Source organism: Eleutherodactylus coqui, chromosome 1 (assembly GCF_035609145.1).
Source record: "Eleutherodactylus coqui strain aEleCoq1 chromosome 1, aEleCoq1.hap1, whole genome shotgun sequence".
NCBI lineage: Eukaryota > Metazoa > Chordata > Amphibia > Anura > Eleutherodactylidae > Eleutherodactylus > Eleutherodactylus coqui.
Window position 1 is genome coordinate 372,143,739 of NC_089837.1, and position 20,735 is coordinate 372,164,473.

The 20,735-nt window shown below is 43.6% G+C and overlaps 1 protein-coding gene across 2 annotated transcripts in view; it reads left to right on the forward strand.

The window, feature by feature from the left end:
- Positions 1–20,735, forward strand: part of MYO19 (myosin XIX) — a 343,753-nt gene that overhangs the window by 68,865 nt on the left and 254,153 nt on the right. For both annotated transcript variants that reach the window (XR_010786633.1, XM_066578554.1), the window contains exon 7: positions 16,270–16,372. Coding sequence is in view for 1 of the 2 variants with exons in the window: in XM_066578554.1 (XP_066434651.1) it covers positions 16,270–16,372 (103 nt within the window). In the remaining variant the exon portion in view is untranslated. The remainder of the gene's footprint in view (positions 1–16,269; positions 16,373–20,735) is intronic.

Genomic DNA, 20,735 nt, shown 5'->3' on the forward strand with positions numbered 1-20,735 from the left:
TGACCCTCTCTTTCTACTGGAATGGAAAAAGAGTATTCCATATCCCTGGGTTCTGAGCATCATTTGCTAAAGCTACTCAATATTTTTAGAGCTTTATGCAGGTTCGCAGCACCAAAGCAACAAGGTAATGTAGGCTGATTATATTGATTTCCATGTTTTCAACCAGTTTATCAACAAGAAAAAGCTTTAGAATGCAGACAGACATAATCATTGCATTCTGGAACAAGGGGACTTTATGGCCTCCCTCGTTCTAAAAGACACCTACATTGATGCCCACATTCATCCTCTTCACAGGAAATACCTGTGAATAGCAATATACTACATAAGGGAGCATAAACATCTCCAGTTTACTGTGCACCACTTTTGGATCTCTTTAGTCTGTCACACCTTTTAAAAGCTGGTGGAAGCTGACTCTTGACACGATTGATGCTGCCAACTACGACCCATCTCTAACAGAAACCACTCGACAGAAACTGCCCTTACAAGGGTGTCAAACGACCTGCTGACAGCCTAAAGAACACTGCTCTCTCCTGGTTCTCCTCCTACCTATCTGACCTCTCCTTCAGCGTCTCTTTTGCTGGCTGTACCTCCCCCTCTCTTTCCCTTGCTGTTGGGGTCCCCCAGGGCCTGCTCCTCGGCCCCCTCCTTTTCTTTATATACGCAGCCCCTATTGGACAAACCATCAGGAGATTTGGCCTCCAATACCACCTCTATGCTGACAACACCCAGCTATACACCTCTTCCCTTAACATCTCTGCATCTTTCCTCCAAAACATCACTGACTCTGTCCGCTGTCTCTAATACTATGTCCTCTCTCTACCTAAAACTAAACCTCTCTAAAACTGACCTACTCGTTTTTCTGCCTTCTACTAACTGACCTCATCCTGACATTTCTATCTCAGTGTGTGGCGCCACCATAACTCCCAGGCAGCATGCCCTCTGCCTTGGGGTCATATTCGATGCCGATCTCTCTTTACCCCCTACATCCAATCTCAGCTGCACCTCAAGAACATCGCAAGAATTTGCTCTTTTCTCACTGTGGACACTCTAAAAACGCTCACTGTTGCCCTCATCCACTCCTGCCTAGAACTTTGCAACTCGTTGCTGATCAGCCTCCCCCCGTGCCAGACTCTACCCTCTCCAATCCATCCTGAATGCGGCAGCCAGGCTCATCTCTCTATCCAGCCGCTACTCAGATGCCTCTGCCCTAGGCCGGTCACTGCACTGGCTGCCCATTAAATACAGAATTCAATATAAACTCACTACCCTCATCCATAAAGCCCTCCATAGCTCATTGCTCCCTCATCTCAATCCATCACCCAGCCCGGGCTCTCTGGTCAGCTAACAAAACCAGGCTGAGCGCCCTTTTAATTCAAACCTCTCGTTCCTGCCTACAAGACTTCTACAGAGCAGCACCAGTCCTCTGGAATGCTTTACCAAAGGCTATCCGGGCAATCCAGGACTTACAAAACTTCAGGCGTGCTCTAAAAACGTACCTCTTCAGGGAGGCATACCACATCCCCTAAACCAAACTCCTCCGTACACCGCCTGATAATATAATCCCTGCTTGTCACCATCAACTGCCCCTGCAGTCATACCGATTCTGCCATCACGCAGCTGAACGTCTGACCATTGTTTATGTGTATAGCATCCCTCACTCTCCACCTCGTCATACCGTGCACATCTCAAGCCCCTTTACTTTCTGTATCACCCCAATACGTGTAATATGTAATCTCGTTGGAACAGGACCCTCACCCCTATTGTTTCCATCAGCTGATTACTATATGTAACCATGTTTCTGTAATTTTTGTACTTTTGTCTTTCTGTATCCCCCGTCTTTGTAAGCGGAATATGTTGGCACTATACAAATAAAGATGATTATTATTAGTGACACTGGCGGCCAGCTTGAGGAATCTCTATCATCCCATACCTTGATGACTGAGAAATAAAAGCTACCTTGATTGAATTACTGCAGCCCCATCTACATATCATTTGTGAATGTCTTCCAACATCTAGGCTGGATAATAAATTGAAAGAAATACGATATAGTCCAGAATTCAGTTTCTATGGTTTATCTTAGACTTCTAAACTATGACCTTCTCTCGCAAGGTGAGAAAATTGTAGCTATAGCGAATTTCATTTAGGTACCAAAAATGGTCACTGTTGAGGCAGTAATAAAAGTTCTGGGCCTTATGTTAGCATTTATGTATGCACTCTCTTGAACTCTGTGGCACTTGAGGCCTCTGCAGTGGGAAGTCTTATCTCTGTGGAATCGCAAACTGTTCATATTGAACAAGCAGTGCACTATGTATAAATATATCACGGGTCAGTACAGAGATCTCTCCCATCATCTATTATACCCAGGACTGTAGCAAGGTAGCACTCTAATAACTATGTACAGATACATCCCGGGTCAGTACAGAGATCTTTCTCATCATCTATTTATACCCAGGACTGTGAATGTAACAAGGGGGTGTTCTCTACATCTACAGGAAAGAAGGTTTCTACAGAACATAGAATGGGGTACTTTACTGTAAGAGTAGTTAGACTATTGAACTCTCTCCTGAGGATGTGGTGATGGCAAACTCGATAAAAAAATTATAAGAGGGGCATCAATGAGCAATACAATATTACGTGTTATATCACTGATTACTCCGAAGGGTTGGTGATCCGAGATAATTTTGATTGCCAGATTAGAGTAGGGAAGGAGTTTTTTCCCTTAAATGGAAAAATTGCCTCTACCTCATTGTTTTTTTTATCCTTCCCTCTGGATTAACATTGGGGGTTAATAGGATGAACTGGATGGACATATGTCTTTTTTCAGCCTTACATACTATGTTACTATTGCAGCATGACATGGTGTAACGTTGTGCTCCTGGGACCTGTGGTGCTCATAGAATCATAGAATGGTATAGTTGGAAAGGACTTCCAGGGTCATCTGGTCCAACCCCCTGCAGAGTGCAAGATTCACTAAATAATTCCAGACAGATATTTGTCCAGCCTTTGTTTGAACACTTCCATTGAAGGAAAACGCACCACCTCCCATGGTAACCAGTTCCACTCATTGATCACCCTCACTTTCAGAAAGGTTTTTTTTTCTGATATCTAATTTGTGTCTCCTCCCTTTCAGTTTCATCCCATTGCTTTTTTTTTTTCAAATCAAGTTTTTATTGTGGTTTTAACAAATTGTACAGGGGTATCACAATACAGACAAGTATCAAAGGCCTATTGGTCCAGAGAGTACAAACGCCCAAACATAGGCTGCCGAAGAACACACGTAACGGTCTCCGGTTGACATAGCCTGCTCCGTCTATTGCTGTACAGAAAGCGTAAAACTGTGCAACCTCGATTCAGATTCTTCTCAGCAGTCTTCTTTTCATTACACAGTCAAAAGGCCAAGTAAAATCAACTAGGATACCAACATTAGGGGGGGGAGGAGGGAACCGGGACGGGAAAGAGGGGAAAGGGTAGGAGGTAAAGTGTGATGAGCCTGCCGTCGAGAGGAAGGGAGATAGGAACCACGTCTCACTCGTCCCACACCGCCGTAAGTCTCACTTCACGCCACGGTGCCGAGGTTAAGATGAACTTATCATAGGTGTTATTTGACCAGCTGTGTAATTCTTCTAATGAGTATAGATTGTCAACTCTCTCCCTCGACTGACCCAGCGTTGGGGCGGTATTTTGTAGCCAAAGGCGGGGGATCAGGGATTTGGCTGTGTCCAGTAGTAGAGCAATCAACTTATTTCTTATGGGATGGAAGTGCTTAAGCAGCCTCCAAAGGAGGACCAGGTCTGGGGAGATGGAGATATTTGGCGCGATGTTTTGTATGATTTTTCCAACCCCCTTCCAGAAAGGGACCACAACCGGGCAAGACCACCATATGTGTAGTGTGAGGGATTAGCGTTTAGGATCGGTAGCAACCTGGGCATAAGCAGTCAGAGACAGTGACACTTGCGATAAAGTCTTTAGTCCAGGCTTGGCCTGGGTTTATTTCCAAGCAAAACAAAGGAAAATACAGGCCTTAACATCAGGCAAACATAAAGGAAATCCTGCTCGTCTGAGCACTTACTAAACATGTAGCGTTCCTGTCTACACACTGGTAATCAAAATGGCTCCTGCACACAGCCAGCCAGGACTCTCAGACCTGCAGAGGTCTCAGCTCTCCCTCTCAGGCCCTGTAGGTCCAGGCTTTATATGGCCTGGTACCAGCCCCACCTGGTACGTGGGAGTGACCATCCCACCCTTCGCTTTGGTCACTCCAGGAAAAGCCGGCCCGGATTATGCGGCTTGGAGCCACTTACTTACTACACCATGTCAGTAACTTAGTGTTACTGACACCATACTGCCGGCTTCCTCCACCGAGCCCAGGCTGCTCGGTGGCACGTATCTGCCCAAGCGCTCCCCAAGGCAGCATAGGAGAGCATCCTAGGCGATATATACCTGCCCTCCAGCACCTTGCCGGTCACCGTCTCACAGTAGGTATGAACCTACATCATTTTTACATCTCCAGCAGATTTCCTGGAGGGAGAGCTTATGTTCATGTAGCCATTGGGGGGTCCGATACTACCTGACTAACAGTTTGTAGTGTGCCTCCTGGGCCAAAACGCATGGAGTTAGGCCGAAAGAGGTATTCAAGATCGATTTAGTCTCCTCGGCTGTAAGCCAGATGTCCTGCTCCCCCTCCCAGGAAGTAAGGAATGCTGGTTTATAGGGCTGGTGGGGGGAAATGAAGTTCTTGTGTAAGAAGGAGATTTTTTTGTGGGAGGGCTTGTTTTCTGACCAAGCCTTCTCGAATGGGGTCAGTGGTCTGGTAGATTTGTATGATCTGAAAAACTCTTTAAAGATGCCCGACACTTGGGCTAACTCTAGGAAGGAGAAGTTCTCTGAAGGTAGTAGCTTTTGGAGGATCGAAGGAGGAGCAAGGTGAGCGAGAGACTGTATATTGGCTATAGAGAGCGATTTGAATTTCCTCCAGACCGAGGCCAAGTTTTGGCTTAGCTGAGGATTCAGGATCTTAGGAATGGTGGACAGAGGAAGTATGGGGGAGGGAACTGGGGCAAGTTGCACTTTAAGCTTGTCCCATATCTCGCACGGGCCTCTGAGGAGTGGGTTATAGGTCTTGGACCGGTAGTGGGAGCTCACAGGGAACCAAAGGGCCTCAATCAAGGGGGACTTACTATAGCCCTCCACCACTTTTGTAAGTAGCTTATCACTCTCAGACTGAGAGAGATCCCACCAGTATCGGAGTTGGGACGCGCAATAATAATCGTAAAGGTTGGGGAGGTCTATGCCTTCCTCAGTGCTCCTTCTAATCATTAAACTGTGTGCCAGTCTTGGTCTCCTCCGCCTCCACACGAAGGCCGAGAAGGCCGCTCGTAGCAATTTGAAGAACTTGGTAGGGAGGTGAATAGGGAGCATTCTGATCTTGTATAATATAATAGATAGGATATACGTTTTTATAATGTTTTTCCTCTCGAACCAAGACACGCAAGGGATGTCGTAGGATTAAAGAAGTTGTTTGACCGGTCGATAAGAGGAGTGAAGTTAGTGTTATATAAGTCTTCGGCCCTTTTGGTCAGTCTAATACCTAGGTACTCCAGGTAGGAGGATGACCAGGAGAAGGGTGAGTTGATTCTCAACATATCATATTGTTTTGACGGTATGGAGATGTTCAATGCTGTTGATTTCGCAAAATTAATCTTAAAATTCGAGATCACGCCAAACTCCTCGAGTAACTCTGAGAGTCTGGGTAGGCTCTTCAGGGGTTCGGTAATTAGGAATGCGATGTCATGGGCAAAAGCTGCAGCTGATAGCTGCTGGTCTCCAATACAGAGTCCCCTCACTCCCGGGTCCTGCCTAACCATCAGAAGCAGGGGTTCCAAAGACAGGATAAAAAGAGAGGGAGAGAGGGGAAATCCCTGCCGAGTGCCATTTCTTATGAGGAAGGGAGGAGAGAGGATCTCGTTTATTTTAAGTCTTGCGTGGGGGCAAGCATAAAGCGAAAAAATTGCATGAGTGATCTGCGCTGGTAGGTTAAAGTGGCGCAGAACTAGTGGTGCATGTAGAGCCAGTTAACCCTATCAAAAGCCTTTTCGGCATCCGTACCTACTAAGGCAAGGGGTATCCTGTGGTGTTGAGCGTATCTAGCCGCATGGAGAAGTCTGAGGCAATTATCTCTCCCCTCCCTTCCTCTGACAAAACCAGCCTGCTCCACATTGATCAAAGTGGGCATAAAAGGTTCTAATCTTTTCACTAACAGCTTGGCCCAAAGTTTCATATCTAGGTTGATTAGAGATATGGGGCGGTAGCTCCCGCACAGGTCCGGGTCCTTGTTATCCTTATGGATCAAAGTAATGTGGGCTTCCTGAGATTGCCTCGGCAGGGATGCCCCCCCCCCCATTAGGTCGTTAAACAGATCTGTTGATTTTGGTTTTAGTATTGGGAGAAAGACTTTATAGTACCGTACAGGGAGTCCATCTGGCCCCGGGCTTTTGTTAGGGGGGCTGGAGACTATCAGTGCCTCTACCTCATACTGTGTAACCTGCGTGACCAGGGAGGAGGCCTCTATCGGGTCCAGACTCGGCATATCAAGCCGGCAGAGGAACTCGTCAATTTGGGCGGTGGGGTTCTCCGAAGGGGGAGGATTCTGGGCATTTTGGAGGTTATATAGACTCGCGTAAAACTTCTGGAACTCCTCTGCTATGTCTTTCGAAGTGGTCAGAGTCTCACCCGTGGGGGATTTAATAGCCCTGATCTGGTTTTTGCCCGAGCTTTTTTAATTAGTGCGGACATGAGCCTACTGCCCCTGTTGCTCTGAGCGTATATCTTGTGCTTAAAGTGAAGCTGTTTTTTATTGAATTTAGAGTTGACCAAAAGCTTCAGATCTGCTCTAACTACCGTAAGTTTAGCAAGGTTTTGTTTTGCTTGTGAGAGTTTCACTGTCAGTTCTAATTTGGCAATCTGTGAAAGCTTCTTGTCAATAGCTTTTTGTGTGCGTTTTTTAATGCGTGAGCCCAGGGCTATCAGTAGGCCGCGCATATAAGCCTTATGGGCCTCCCAAACCATCGGGGACTCCGACCCCTCCGTTGAATTGAGGCAGAAGTATTCTTCTAATAGTTTTGCTAAGTGTTCTCTGTCCTCCACTTGGTCGAGGAGTGATGTATTGAGTGACCATCTCCACTCCTTAGAGAGCGGTTGAGGTGACCGTAGAGTCACATGTACAGGGGCATGATCGGAGATTGTCATTATATCGATGTCCGCTCCGATCAGGGACGTGAGGAGGGCGGAGGAGACCAAGACATAATCCAACCTCTGAAATGTGGAGTGTACTGAGAAATATGAGAAATCTTTTGTGGTAGGATGTAGAGAGCGCCATGCATCCACCAAATCAAGATCCCGCAGCCGCTTGCTCAGTTTTTTCAATTTACTTTGGGAAATTTGAGATCGGCCCGAGGAGGAGTCTAGAGTGGGATTGAAAGTGGCATTGAAATCCCCTGCCAGGATTACCTGGCCCTCTTTAAAGTGTTTCAGGATTTCCAGTTGTTTTAGCAACCAGGGTATCTGCTCTGTGTTGGGCGCATAAATATTAGCTAAGGTCAGTTTTGTGGTGTTCAGAATACCTTTTATATAAAGGACTCTACCCTCGTCGTCCCTAAACTGCGCCTCTTCAACTAAATTGATCGTTTTATGAAAGAATATGGAGACCCTTTTCGAGACCGACGAGGGGTGAGTGCTGTGGAATGCTTTGGGAAAAAGCTTCCCTGGTAGGGAAAAGAATTTGTTTCCCTTAAAGTGGGTTTCTTGGAGGAAGAGAATTTTAGAATCATACCTCTTCAGAAGCAGCTCAAGATTGTGTCCTTTTGAAGGCGAGTTAAGGCCCTTGACGTTAAAGGACGTGAGACGTAGTCCACTCATGACGGGGTTCCTGTGCTAAGGATGAGAACGGATAAGCGTAAGAATAAAGCAAAATGACAAGCAATTGAGTTAAAGGGGGTCGCCCCTGTTGGCGTCCTCCCAAAAGGCTCTTAAACTTGGATAGGGAAGGGTTGGGTATATGGAGGGGGAGGTAAGGCTGGGAAGGAAGGAAAGGATGGAGAGGGCGGTAGGGACAAACACGAATCCTATTAGCAAAGAAAAGCAAGGATTCAGTTCAGCAGAGGACTCTGCTGGTGAGAAATATACTTATTTGTGTGCACCCGAAGGGGTCCGATGATTCCCCACTTTGAGTCCACCCGGTGGGCGGTCTACTGAGATCCCCCAGAGCCACAGACTCTGTCGGGAGGTCAGAGTATTAGTTACGGCCTGGACAGTACAGGCACCCACCATGTCCTCCAAAAGAGAAAGTAAGGGCTAAACGCCCAAGATACGCATGTTCATAATGGTAAACATTCAACGAAACGTACAGTGTGATCGGCAGTGTTAATTATAGGCCGGCAATGGTCAGAATGTTGTAAATAACATGTCACCAGTCGCAGGTAGTTGTGCCGGAGGTTGGAGAGAATTCGGTTCTTCAGGCTCCCTTAAGGAGCTCTCAGGGATCTTCGGTCTAAAGTTCTCCATATTCACACTGTTCCGAACTGCAAGAAAGAAGGTTAAGATGGGAAAAGAGGCAAATGGAGATGAAAATGAAAACGGGCCCCCTAGGAGAGCCGGTAGCGTAAAAGGTGTAAAAGCTGCCCGGGGGGCCCATTCCATCAAGGAAAGTCAAAATACAGGAGATGTAAACTCCGTGATGTCCGGTCTTCACAGGTCCTGCCTGGGCTTCTTCTTTTTAATCTTCCACTCTGTGCCCCAGCTGTTTAAATTCATCTTTTATCTCTGCCAAGTCAGAGCTGATGGGACGCAGGGCTTGCGAGATTAAATTCTTCATGAATCCCCTAGAAACGGACTCCCTATCCTCCCCCTCTGAGAGCAGCTCCTCTTCCTCCACCTGGTTCCGTGCAGGGGCGAGCTCTCGTGACGACGCCATCTTAGACAGGGGCCGCGGGGAACGAGTGGAGCGTTCCCTGAAGAAACGCTGCACATCTACTTGCATTTTAGCCGGTCGGGGGGTTCCCTGCAGGTCCGTGCCCTTTTCTTTAACTGTCTTTCCCATCTTCTTAGGAGTTTACCGCTACTGTGAGGCTCCGTGGGTGCCTGTTAGTAGGAGCGCAGTTCCCAAGCAGCCATTCCGCTCGGCGTCCAGGCTCCGCCCCATCATCCCATTGCTTTTAGTCTTTCCTTGTGCAAATAAAAATAGGGCTGATCCCTCTGCACTGTGACAGCCCTTCAGATATTTGCAGACAGCTATTAAGTCTCCCCTCAGCCTTGTTTTTTTGAAAGCTAAACATTCCCAGATCCTTTAACCGTTCCTCATAGGACACGATCGGCAGACCACTCACCATCTTGGTAACTCTGGGTGCCCAGAACTGGACACAGTATTCCAGATGAGGTCTGACTACGGAAGAGTAGAGGGGGATAATTACCTCACGTGATCTAGACTTTATGCTTGTCTTAATACATCCCAGAATAGTGTTTGCCTTTTTGGCTGCTGCCTCACATTGTTGACTCATGCTCAGTCTATGATCTCTTAGTATACCGAAGCCTTTTTCACATGTGCTGCTGCTTAGCCCAATTCCTCCCATTCTGTATGTGCTTTTTTCATTTTTCTTGCCCAGATGTAGGACTTTGCATTTCTCCTTGTTAAATACCATCCTCTTAGTCGCCGCCCAGTGTTCAAGATTTTCTAGATCTCTTTGAATACTCTCTCTCTTCTCTAGTGTTAGCTATCCCTCTTAGCTTTGTGTCATTAGCAAATTTGATCAGTGTCCCCTCAATTCCCTCCTCCAGATCATTTATAAAAATGTTGAACAACACTGGGCCTAGGACAGAGCCTTGTGGTACCCCACTTGTTACATTCTTCCACTTGGATGTGCAGCCATTTATGACCACTCTTTGAGTACGATCACTCAGCTAATTGTGAATCCATCTAACAGTTGCCTTGTCAATCCCATATTTTGTCACTTTTTCAATAAGTATGGTCTGACATACTTTGTCAAATGCTTTACTAAAGTCAAGATATACAATATCTACCGCATTTCCCAGTCAGTGATTTTGTCACAACCCAGTCAGTGATTCTGTCATAGAAGGAAATTAGATTCCTCTGGCGTTACTTGTTTGTTGCAAACTCATGCTGGCTCTGGTTAATGACTTAATTTTTATTCAAGTACTTGCATACATGATATTTAATAGAAATAGCAGGAAAGACATATATCAGCACCTCATCTTGAAAGAAATAGTCCTCCACAATAGTACCAATAGAAAATTAATGGCACTCATCTGGTGCTGAGCAGACCACCCTGTGTGGATATCTGCCGGCACCTAGTGCCCATGTTAGCCTCTCATCCTCCTTATCCTTGTTCCTCAATATTGCGGATAGCAGCTCGGGAAGGAAACCTCACTGGATAACCAGGGCTTTACAGAGAAAATACCACAAAGAAATGCAAAAAATCTTCCCCGCGCTCCAAGGGTTAAAATGAATACAGACCTCCGGTCCATAATAAATATACCTGTTTTATTGCTATACGTTTCGGCGATCAAAATGCGCCTTTCTCAAGCAAAATATACATACACATTACACCTAAAAACCTTCTTATATACACATACATGTAAAGCTTTACTCACATGTGTAATGTGTATGTATATTTTGCTTGAGAAAAGCCTTTTTTTAATCGCCGAAACGCATAGCAATAAAACAGGTATATTTATTACGGACCAGAGGTCTGTATTCATTTTAACCCTTTGAGCACGGGGAAGATTTTTTGCATTTCTTTGTGGTATTATACATGATATTTAATAATATGTTCAAGGATCTTTCCCGGTATAGAAGCCAGGCTCACAGGCCTGTATTTTCCTGGATCCACCTTCTTCCCTTTTTTGAAGATGGGGACATTTGCCCTTTTCCAATCTTCTGGGTCTTCTGTTCTTCAGGAATTTTCAAAGATTATGGTGAGTGGTTCAGCAATTACCTCTGCTGCTTCCTTTAGTATCGTAGGATGTAATTTATCTGCACCAAGAGACTTGAATTAATTTAAGTTAACTGTGTGTTCCCCCACCATCTCTCTGCTTATTGATAGTCTGCATTGTTTTTGTCCCCCCAATAACACAGGGAAGATCAGTTGATGTTCCATCTACTTTCTTAGAGAAAACAGATACAAAATAGGAATTTAAAAGTTCGGCCTACTCAACATCATTCTTAACCAATTCACCATTTTCATCTTGTAAGCATCCAATAGCATCTTTTACTTTTCTTTTGCTTTTATTGTTCAATAGTTTTTATTGAATTTTTTAAGCATAACAGGTTTGATTACATAGCAATAATCATGCATGCATTACATGTATTGAGATATTAACAAGTTGTAGACTTGAGCATGAAAGTTTGCTTAAGAAAAATTATACAATTCGTTTGTGGTATCTATAGGAAAACTGGGTTGAGGGGGGGGGGGAGTTGTTAAGGGGTTGGGGAGGGAAGGATTAGCGTAACGATTCACTGGTATCTGTATCTGTTTCACGACATATTTATGACACAGTTAGCTTATAACACATGCAATTAATCTTTTATGAGATTAACCTGGTGTTCATGTGGTGCAGTTGAAAATGGATAATCCAAGGGGTCCATTGATCTTTAAAACTGGCAGTTCTGTCCTGTCTCAGGGCAAAAATGTTCTTCATTATCATGTGGTCAGTTAGTAAATGGGTTATGTCCAACAACATTGAAGCATAGCCCTTCACCACTATCTTCACGTCTTCTGATATCATGTCATCTCAAGTACTAATGCCGCCAACACCAGTCAAGCCTTCATCTAATCGTGAACCGTTGTCCAGTGTTAAAACTAACAGTCGCTGTAGTGCAAACATGTCACCACAGAGGATTCAATGCTGCCTGTGAAGCTAATGCAGGTTACATGATACAGTGACGAGCTACGATTTCGCTTCAGCCACCAGCTGAAATTTGTAAGTCTTGTGCAGAAGATATTGCAAAAGCTACAAGTGAACATGTATCCTCAGTGAGCAGCTGAAGTTCATTAATCACGTGCAGCTTATATGTGAAAGCAATGTAGCAGAGCTGTTTGTATGATGTTTATGTAACAGAGCTGTGTGTGTGTGACGCGCACATAACAGAGCTGTGTGTGTGGGACGTGCATGTAGCAAAGCTGTGTGGCACATTGCGCCACCAGAAACACTGGTACTATAATTTCCTAATATTTACTAGTGCTTAAATAGAGTGTTCTTTTGTTGATTTCCGAGCGATATATGCTGTGTAACTCCTTCCCCCTCACTTTTTTTTCTGCTTTTATAGAAGTGTATGGTAGCTTCCTGCATATCTTTTGAAACGGCGTATAAAATCAGCGACCAAAAAAGCTGCTTCAACTGGAGGAAGGCTGACAATCACAGTCACTCAGTTTCTAAGCCCATGCCATCCATAAAGTGTAAATTTATGTCCATTTATGGGAACACCTGCCCAGCCAGGTCATAAACTTACATCCTGTAGTGGGATTAAAGCAAACAACTCTCATCATTCGCTTGTTCACTCATTTGAATGATTTTTCGCTGAGCCTGTACGAACAATAGGACGTAGATATATGCCCATTCATAGAAACTGCTTCCCAGACAAGTTGTACATTTATGTTTTAGTGTGGTGAGAGGGTTAAAACCACATGAAAAAAAATCTGGTGCAAACCATGTAAGACTGTTAATGTATGGGCTTGTCCTGTTGTGTTCCTTTAAGTCCCTTCCTTGCTTATTGAGGTTCTTATATTTCCAGTGCAATTTGGTGAATTAAGTGCAGGAAGAGGGGAGAGCGCAGGTGACAGGAACAGAATGACATTGCTTCCTATAAGCCATTATTTTGATAGATTGTGTCCTCTACTTTCAGAAATGATATTTCTCCTGGGGGTTATGAAAATATGCAAAGCGTCAGGGGTGTGGGCGTCTGAGTTGCCTGCACATATTTACCCATTTACTCCAAGCCCTTGTGAAGCTGAACATTTTCATCAGCTGGTGTATGTATGTATGTATATGTGTGTGTGTATATATATGTGTGTGTATATATAGGCAGTTAAACGGTGAAGTTGTGAATAGAGTATATCTCCCTCCCAGGCTCTTAGTCTGGACAGGGTGGAGATCCAGTCCATAGCTTCACCCTGGTTCTCAACGCAGCTGTAGGCACTGACCCCGTTACTGGGGCATAAAAGGCTGCAGGTCTTTGGGCTTAGTGTCTGACAGCCTGAGGAGGAAACCCTCTGAGCACCCTGCGTGGTGCAGCACTTCATCTGTGACATTGCATGGACCTGAGCACCCTGCGTGGTGCATCTGCTCTTTTTGAAAGGACTTTTCTGTTTTGCTGTGCTTGAAAAAAAAATATATATATATATATATATATATATATATATATATATATATATATATAGGTTTTGTGCAATTACACTCACTGAGATCAGAAGTTTAGTGTCAAAGACGTTTCTGCAAATAAGATGTCAGAAATGTTAACCCCTTCACGACCAATGACGTACCGGTACGTCATGTGGCCGCGGGGTATGTATGAAAAGAGGTTGCGATGCAACCTCTCTTCATACAGTGCGGGCGTCAGCTGTTTATAACAGCTGACACCCGCGGGCAATAGCCGCGAGCGGCTATTAACCATTTAAATGCCGCTGTCAATTCTGACAGCGGCATTTAAATCGCCTGTACGGGGGAGCCGTGCAGGTGTCATGGCATCCGGGGGCCTAATGAAAGGCCCCATGGCTGTCTTAACAGACTGCCTATCAAGCCATCCACACAGGGTGGCTTGATAGACTGCCTGTCAAAAAGCAGTATGACGTAATGCTATAGCATTACGTCATACTGCAGGAGCGATCAAAGCATCGCATCTTAAAGTCCCCCAGGGGACTTCAAAGTAATGTAAAAAAAATTTAATAAAGTTTTTTTAATTGAGAAAAAAAAAAAAACAGTTGTAAAAGTTTAAATCACCCCCTTTTTGCCATATCTATTATTAAAAAATCTAAATAATAAATTAAAAATCTGTATTTGGTATCACCGCGTCCGTAAAAGTCCGAACTATTAAAGTAGCGCATTATTTTTCCTGCACGGTGAACGTCGTCCGAAAAAAAAAAGAAGAACGCCAGAAATGCACTTTTTTACTTACCCTGTCTCCCAGAAAAAACGCAATAAAAAGCGATCAAAAAGCCGTATGTATTCCAAAATGATACTATCAGAAACTACAGGACACCCTGCAAAAAATGAGACCTTGCTCAACTACGTCGACGGAAAAATAAAAAAGTTATCACGCGCACAAAATGACGGCAGAAAATAATTGAAAAACATTTGTGTTTTTTTAAAAAAAGAGGAGTATAGTAAAAAAAAAAACTTTACAAGTTTGGTATCGTAGTAATCGTACCGACCCGTAGAATAAAGTTATCATGTCGTTTTTGTTGCCGTTTGTGCGCCGTAAAAGCAAGACGCACTAAAAGATGGCAAAATGTCGTTTTTTTTTTCATTTTACTCCACTTAGAATTTTTTAAAAGTTTTTCAGTACATTATATGGTACTTTAAATAGCACCATTGAAAAATACAACTCGTCCCGCAAAAAACAAGCCCTCATACAGCGACGTCGATGGATAAATAAAGGAGTTACGATTTTTTTAAAGGGGGGAGGAAAAAACGAAAATGGAAGAAAAAAAATGGCCGCGTCATTAAGGGGTTAATGAGACACGCATCTTCAGTGTTGAGCAAAGGGCAGGATACGAGGAGGCATGTATTAAATTCTACACTTAAGGGAGCATCTTACAGTATATAATTACAGATAGACTAGAAAAAGATTGATGGAACTATTACTCAGGCCTCCCTCACACAGGCGTTAGCAGAAATGCAGCATTGTGTAATGCAGTTTACTGCAGTTTCAGCAGCGTTTTGACTGCGCTGAAAATGCAGCCAAGGAAGCTGAATAAAAAAAGCAATACTCGCCTAGCAGGTGCTGTCTGGGTCCCCGACACTACTCTCCGGAGCTCCGGGCAGGCTACCAGGCACTTATTAACACTGATAGACCATCTATTGCTGGTAATGGGAATTTAAATATCTGCCTCCAGCAAAAGATGGCTCTGATTGGCTGAGTTGGCACTCCTGAACCAATAAGAGATGATGCTCGATAAACCAATCCCAGCCATTCAATGATGTCATTCAAATTAATGGCTGTGATTGGTGCATCGAGCACCAGCTCTGATTGGTTGAGTCAGCGCTCCTGGACCAATCAGAGCAATCTCTTGCTGGAGGTGGGGATTACTAAGTAATTACGGCCACGTCATCACAGGTCCTAAGACAGCAGCCGTGTGCTTAGAACTCCAATCCCCTTCACTATATTAGTAAGCGGCGTATTGCACCACCAGAAACAGTGGTACAATAATTGCCTAATAATTACTAGTTATATCCTATAGCTGGCAGGATGTCACTGTTAGCTATCCGTCACCCATAGGATATATAATGCTAGCTATTAAAAAGCTCATCACATACATGTTAAATGGTTTCATCTGTCACTCATTTATAGAACTCCACACAATACAATAGTGTAATCTACTACACTTCAAAGGAATGCTGCCATCCTTCTTATTTGCATAAATTAGCCAGAGGAGCATGTATGGCCTTATAAGTCTACTCACTCACCTCTGAGGCATCTATACACACCTTCTGGGTGCTCTCCTTAAGGGGAAGTGATACCCCCCTTTCCCCTTCCTGACCCACTCACCCCCTAGGTGTCTCCACACACTTTCTGAATGCTTTCCTTAAGGAGAGATGACCCTCTTGACCAGTATAACTATTTAACACATTGTTTTATTGCAGCATACCAATGTATACAGGCCAGAATAAAGCCACTCTTTTGGCCTCTTTCTGACTAATGGAGTCCTACAGACACATGTAACATGTTTGCCAGGAGCTATCTAGATGTACACCTTAAACAAATAAATGAGCTATGAACAAATGATTAAATAAAGATGTGAAGTTGATGTTTAAATCACCCCCAGTGAAATAAAGGAACCATGCAGAGCACTAAACATAAAACATGCAAAACAGTAGTGCAAATGAAATTATTAATCAATTCATGAATAAAGTATTGGGTATTTTATTCTTTATGTCAAATTAATATATTTTTTTGCTTTAAACTTGCTTTTTGATGAGTTCCTATCCTCCCAACACATCCCATGCATTGGTGAATAATCAATTTGTTTTCTCTGCTCTTAGCCATCAACAAATTACTGGAGCCACAATCCAAACGTACCTCTTAGAGAGCACGCGGGTCACTCATCAGAACCACTCAGAAAGGAACTTTCATATCTTTTACCAGGTTTGTGTATTTTTTTAAACTTCTAGTCGATTGTATCTTTAAACGAGCATCCCCAATAAGTATGGAGGAGATAAAGCCTTAGCAGTGAGGATCGTTCAGGATTTTCTGCAGGTTTTATCCTAAAATCGTTCAGAATTTTATGCAGCCTAAACGTTGGACGATGATATGACTGATGATTGTTCAGTGTAAACAGCAGCCGTTTAGTACTGAATGGCCGCTATGTTAAGTGAATGGAGAGGGGCGGGGAGAGCAAAGAGTAAAATCTCCTCCAGACGCCCCACTGTGAGCCAACGATACTCGCTCCTGTGCAACAGCACGGGAGCAAGTAAATGCGGCGACAAGTCTCGGGCATCGTTTGCCTAACTGTCGTCCCATGTAAATGGGGCTTAAGTCCCCATGGCGGCCTTGAATTAGTGATTAGCTCTTATCTTTCCTCTCCAGAATGTTCTTATCAGTTAAAGGGGTTGTCCCGCGGCAGCAAGTGGGTCTATACACTTCTGTATGGCCATATTAATGCACTTTGTAATGTACATTGTGCATTAATTATGAGCCATACAGAAGTTATCAAAAGTTTTTCACTTACCTGTTCCGTTGCTGGCGTCCTCGTCTCCATGGTTGCCGTCTAATTTTCGCCGTGTAATGGCCAAATTAGACGCGCTTGCGCAGTCCGGGTCTTCTGCTTTTCTCAATGGGGCTCCGTGTAGCTCCGCCCCGTCACGTGCTGATTCCAGCCAATCAGGAGGCTGGAATCGGCAATGGACCGCACAGAAGCCCTGCGGTCCACCGAGGGAGAAGATGCCGGCGGCCATCTTCACCGGGTAAGTAAGAAGTCACCGGAGCGCGGGGATTAAGGTAAGCGCTGTCCGGTGTTCTTTTTCAACCCCTGCATCGGGGTTGTCTCGCGCCGGACGGGGGGGGGGTTGAAAAAAAAAACAACCTGTTTCGGCGCGGGACAACCCCTTTAATTTTGTGGTTAAGAAAATAGCTGATAAAAACTGCAAGTGAGGAGAAAAAATGGCTGAAAACTAAGGGCCCTTTTACACAAGATGCTTGTTGGGTGCTAATGGTCCAGGACAACTTTCGGGCTCATAACTGCCAGACAGCCACCCAGTGATTATCACTCTGGATGTCTGGAAGTAATAGTTGTTTTGTGAATGGAGGTGAAGCTAACTGAAGATCTCTTCCCACCTCCACTCATGGAAATCAGTCAGTAGCTCAAAAGATTCAGTGACTCCTGTTTAAACGGGCCGAAAATCGCTTGGTCAGCCAGCAGACACTTGTACATGTGTGAATGTTGCCTGAATTTTCTGTTTCCAATGATAATGCGGGCGATAATCGCCCTCTATCAATGACCTGATAGAGGGACTGCACAGTAAAATATCAATATTTGCAGATGATACAAAATTATACAAGACAAATAATACAATGGAGGACAATGTGCAGCTACAAAAGGGACCTAGATGAAATGGGGGTTTGGGTAGAAGAATGGCAAATGAAGTTCAATATTGATAAATGTAAGGTTATGCTCATGGGCAGGAGAAACAGATGTCACCAATATACACTAAATGGGGTACTGCTAGGGAAAAATTATATGGAAAAAGACCTGAGGGTACTAGTGGACTGTAGACTTAACTGGAGCAATCAATGCCAGTCAGCTGCTGCAAAAGCAAATAAATCTTGGAATGCATTAACCCCTTCAGTGGCACGCCCGGAAATTTTCCGTGACTAGCTCCACTGCTCAATGTGATATAGCCCGAAAGATTTCCGGGCTATGTTACACCATTGTGTTCTGCCTGCACAGTCCCACAGAACAGTGCAGGACTTTAAAAAAAGAATCAGAAAGATATAACCGAATTGCCAGCAACTTCCTGCTTCTTTTTTTAAACTCCTGCACTGCTTTGTTTACAGGTTCCCACGGAGACCATTGGCTTGTCAGAAGCCAGCCGATGGTCCCCGTGGCAGGGAGAGAGCTGGTGATTGGTCAGAGGATAGTCCGACCGCAGCATGTAAGGGGCTGACGGAGGGTGGGGGCTCCCTCTGCCAGAGGATAGCCAGGCACCAGCTCTTACACTGCAGAGATTGGAGAAAACCTCCAATCTCTACTGTTTAACCCTTTACATGCTGCGGTCTTTGCGACTGCAGCATGTAAAGGACTGACACCATCGGACCCCCACAATGTGATCAGGGGGTCCTGATGGGTCTCTGTGGAAGTCGCCTAAAGAGACAAAAATTTTATAAATGTAAAAAAAAATAAGTGATAAAAAAAAATTATAAAAAAATAAAAATAGAAACACCTTTCTCCTATTACTTTGTAAAAAATTGAAGACAAAATTATATATGTGGTATCCCTGCGTTCGTAATGACCCAGAGAAGGAAGTTAGTAGATTATTTAACCCCCGCAGCCCCTTTTTTTCCCCCTTTTTCATTTTTTCCTCACCCCTTCTAAAAAAACATAACTCCTTTATTTATTCATCGATGTCGCTGCATGAGGGCTTGTTTTTTGCGGAGTGAGTTGTATTTTTCAATGAAGCTTTTTAAAGTACCATATAATGTACTGAAAAACCTTTACAAAATTCTAAGTGGAGTAAAATGAAAAAAAAAATGACATTCCACCATCTTTCAGTGCATTTTGTTTCTACGGCACACAAACATAATGACAGAAATGACATGATCACTTTATTCTATGGGTCATTACGATTACTCTGATATCAAACTTTTTTTTTTGCTGTAGTACTCGTATTTTTTTCAAAGACACTTACTTTTGAAAAATTATTTTCTGTTGCATCTTTTGCGCGCAATAACTTTTTTAATTTTCCATCGACGTAGTTGAGCGAGGGCTCATTTTTTGCAAGATGTCCTGTTGTTTACGTTAGTACCAATTCGAAATACATACAACTTCTTGATCGCTTTTTATTGCATTTTTTGTGGGATACATTGACTGTAAAAGTGCATTTCTGGCATTCTTTTTTTTTTTTTTTTCGGACTACGTTCACCGTGTTAGGTACATAATGCACTACTTTGATAGATCAGACTTTTATGGACGCGGGGATACCAAATATGTATTTTTCTTTTATGATTTAGATTTTTTTATTATAGATATGGCAAGAGGAGGAGGATTTTAACTTTTATTACATTTTTTTTTTACAATAAAAAAAATTATAAAACTTTATTGATCTTATTTTTACTTTCTTATTTTTAAGCCCTACTGGGGGACCACAACTAGCGATGCTTTGATCGCTCCTGCAGTATGACGTACTGCTGTACGATTGCAGTTATTGCCCGCTGGTGTCAGATGTAATAAACAGCTGACGCCCGTGCTGTATGAAGAGAGGTTGCGCTGCGATCTCTCTTCATACATTCCCCGACGCTGCAAGATGTAAATATACGTTCTAGTGCGGGAAGAGGTTAATCTTCAGGGTGCACAGCATGGAAAAGAAAGAAATTTAACCCCTTACTGACGAAGCCTGTTTGCGCCTTAGTGACGGAGCCAAATTTTGGAAATCTGACATGCGTCGTTTAACGTAGCATAACTCCGTAAAGGCTTTACATAACCAAGTGATTCTGACATTGTTTTTTCGCCACATGTTGTACTTCATTTTGGTTGTAAAAGGAGACAGATATAATTTGTGCATATGTATTAAAAGTACCAATATTGGAAAAATTTTGAAAAAATTATCATGAGTATTTTGACCCCACCAGTTTTTTTCAGGAATTAATTCAATTTAGAGGAGAAAAAATAAAATTTCATACTTTTGCAAATATGTCATTTTAAAGACATATTTTTTTCCTATAGTGCCCATGAAAATGAGGATTTACACCCCAAAATGGATACCCCCGTTTCTCCCGTGTTCAGAAACATACCATTGTGGCCCTAATCTTATGTCTGGATGCACAACGGGACCCAAAATGAAAGGAGTAGTCGGTGGTTTTCAGAACATAAATTTTCCTTGAAGGCGTTTTAGGCCCCATAGCACATTTGTAGAGCTCTTGAGCAGCCAAAACCAAAGAGAACCCCCACAAGTGACCCGATTTTGAAAACTAGACCCCTTAACGAATTTATCTAGGGGTGTACTGCCCATTTTGACCCCACAGTTTTTGAATGAATTCAAGCAAAGCAAAAGGAAAAAAGTGTGATTTTCGCTTTTTTGGCAATTCTGTCATTTTAAAAACTGCTTTTTTTGTACAGCACACACATGAATGAAGACTTGCACCCCAAAATAGATACCCCTGTTTGTCTCGTGTTCAGAGACATACCCATTGTGGCCCTAATCTTATGTGTGGATGCACAACGGGGCCCAAAATGAAAGGAGTAGTCGGTGGCTTTCAGAACAGAAATTTAGCATGAAGGTGATTTAGGCCCCAT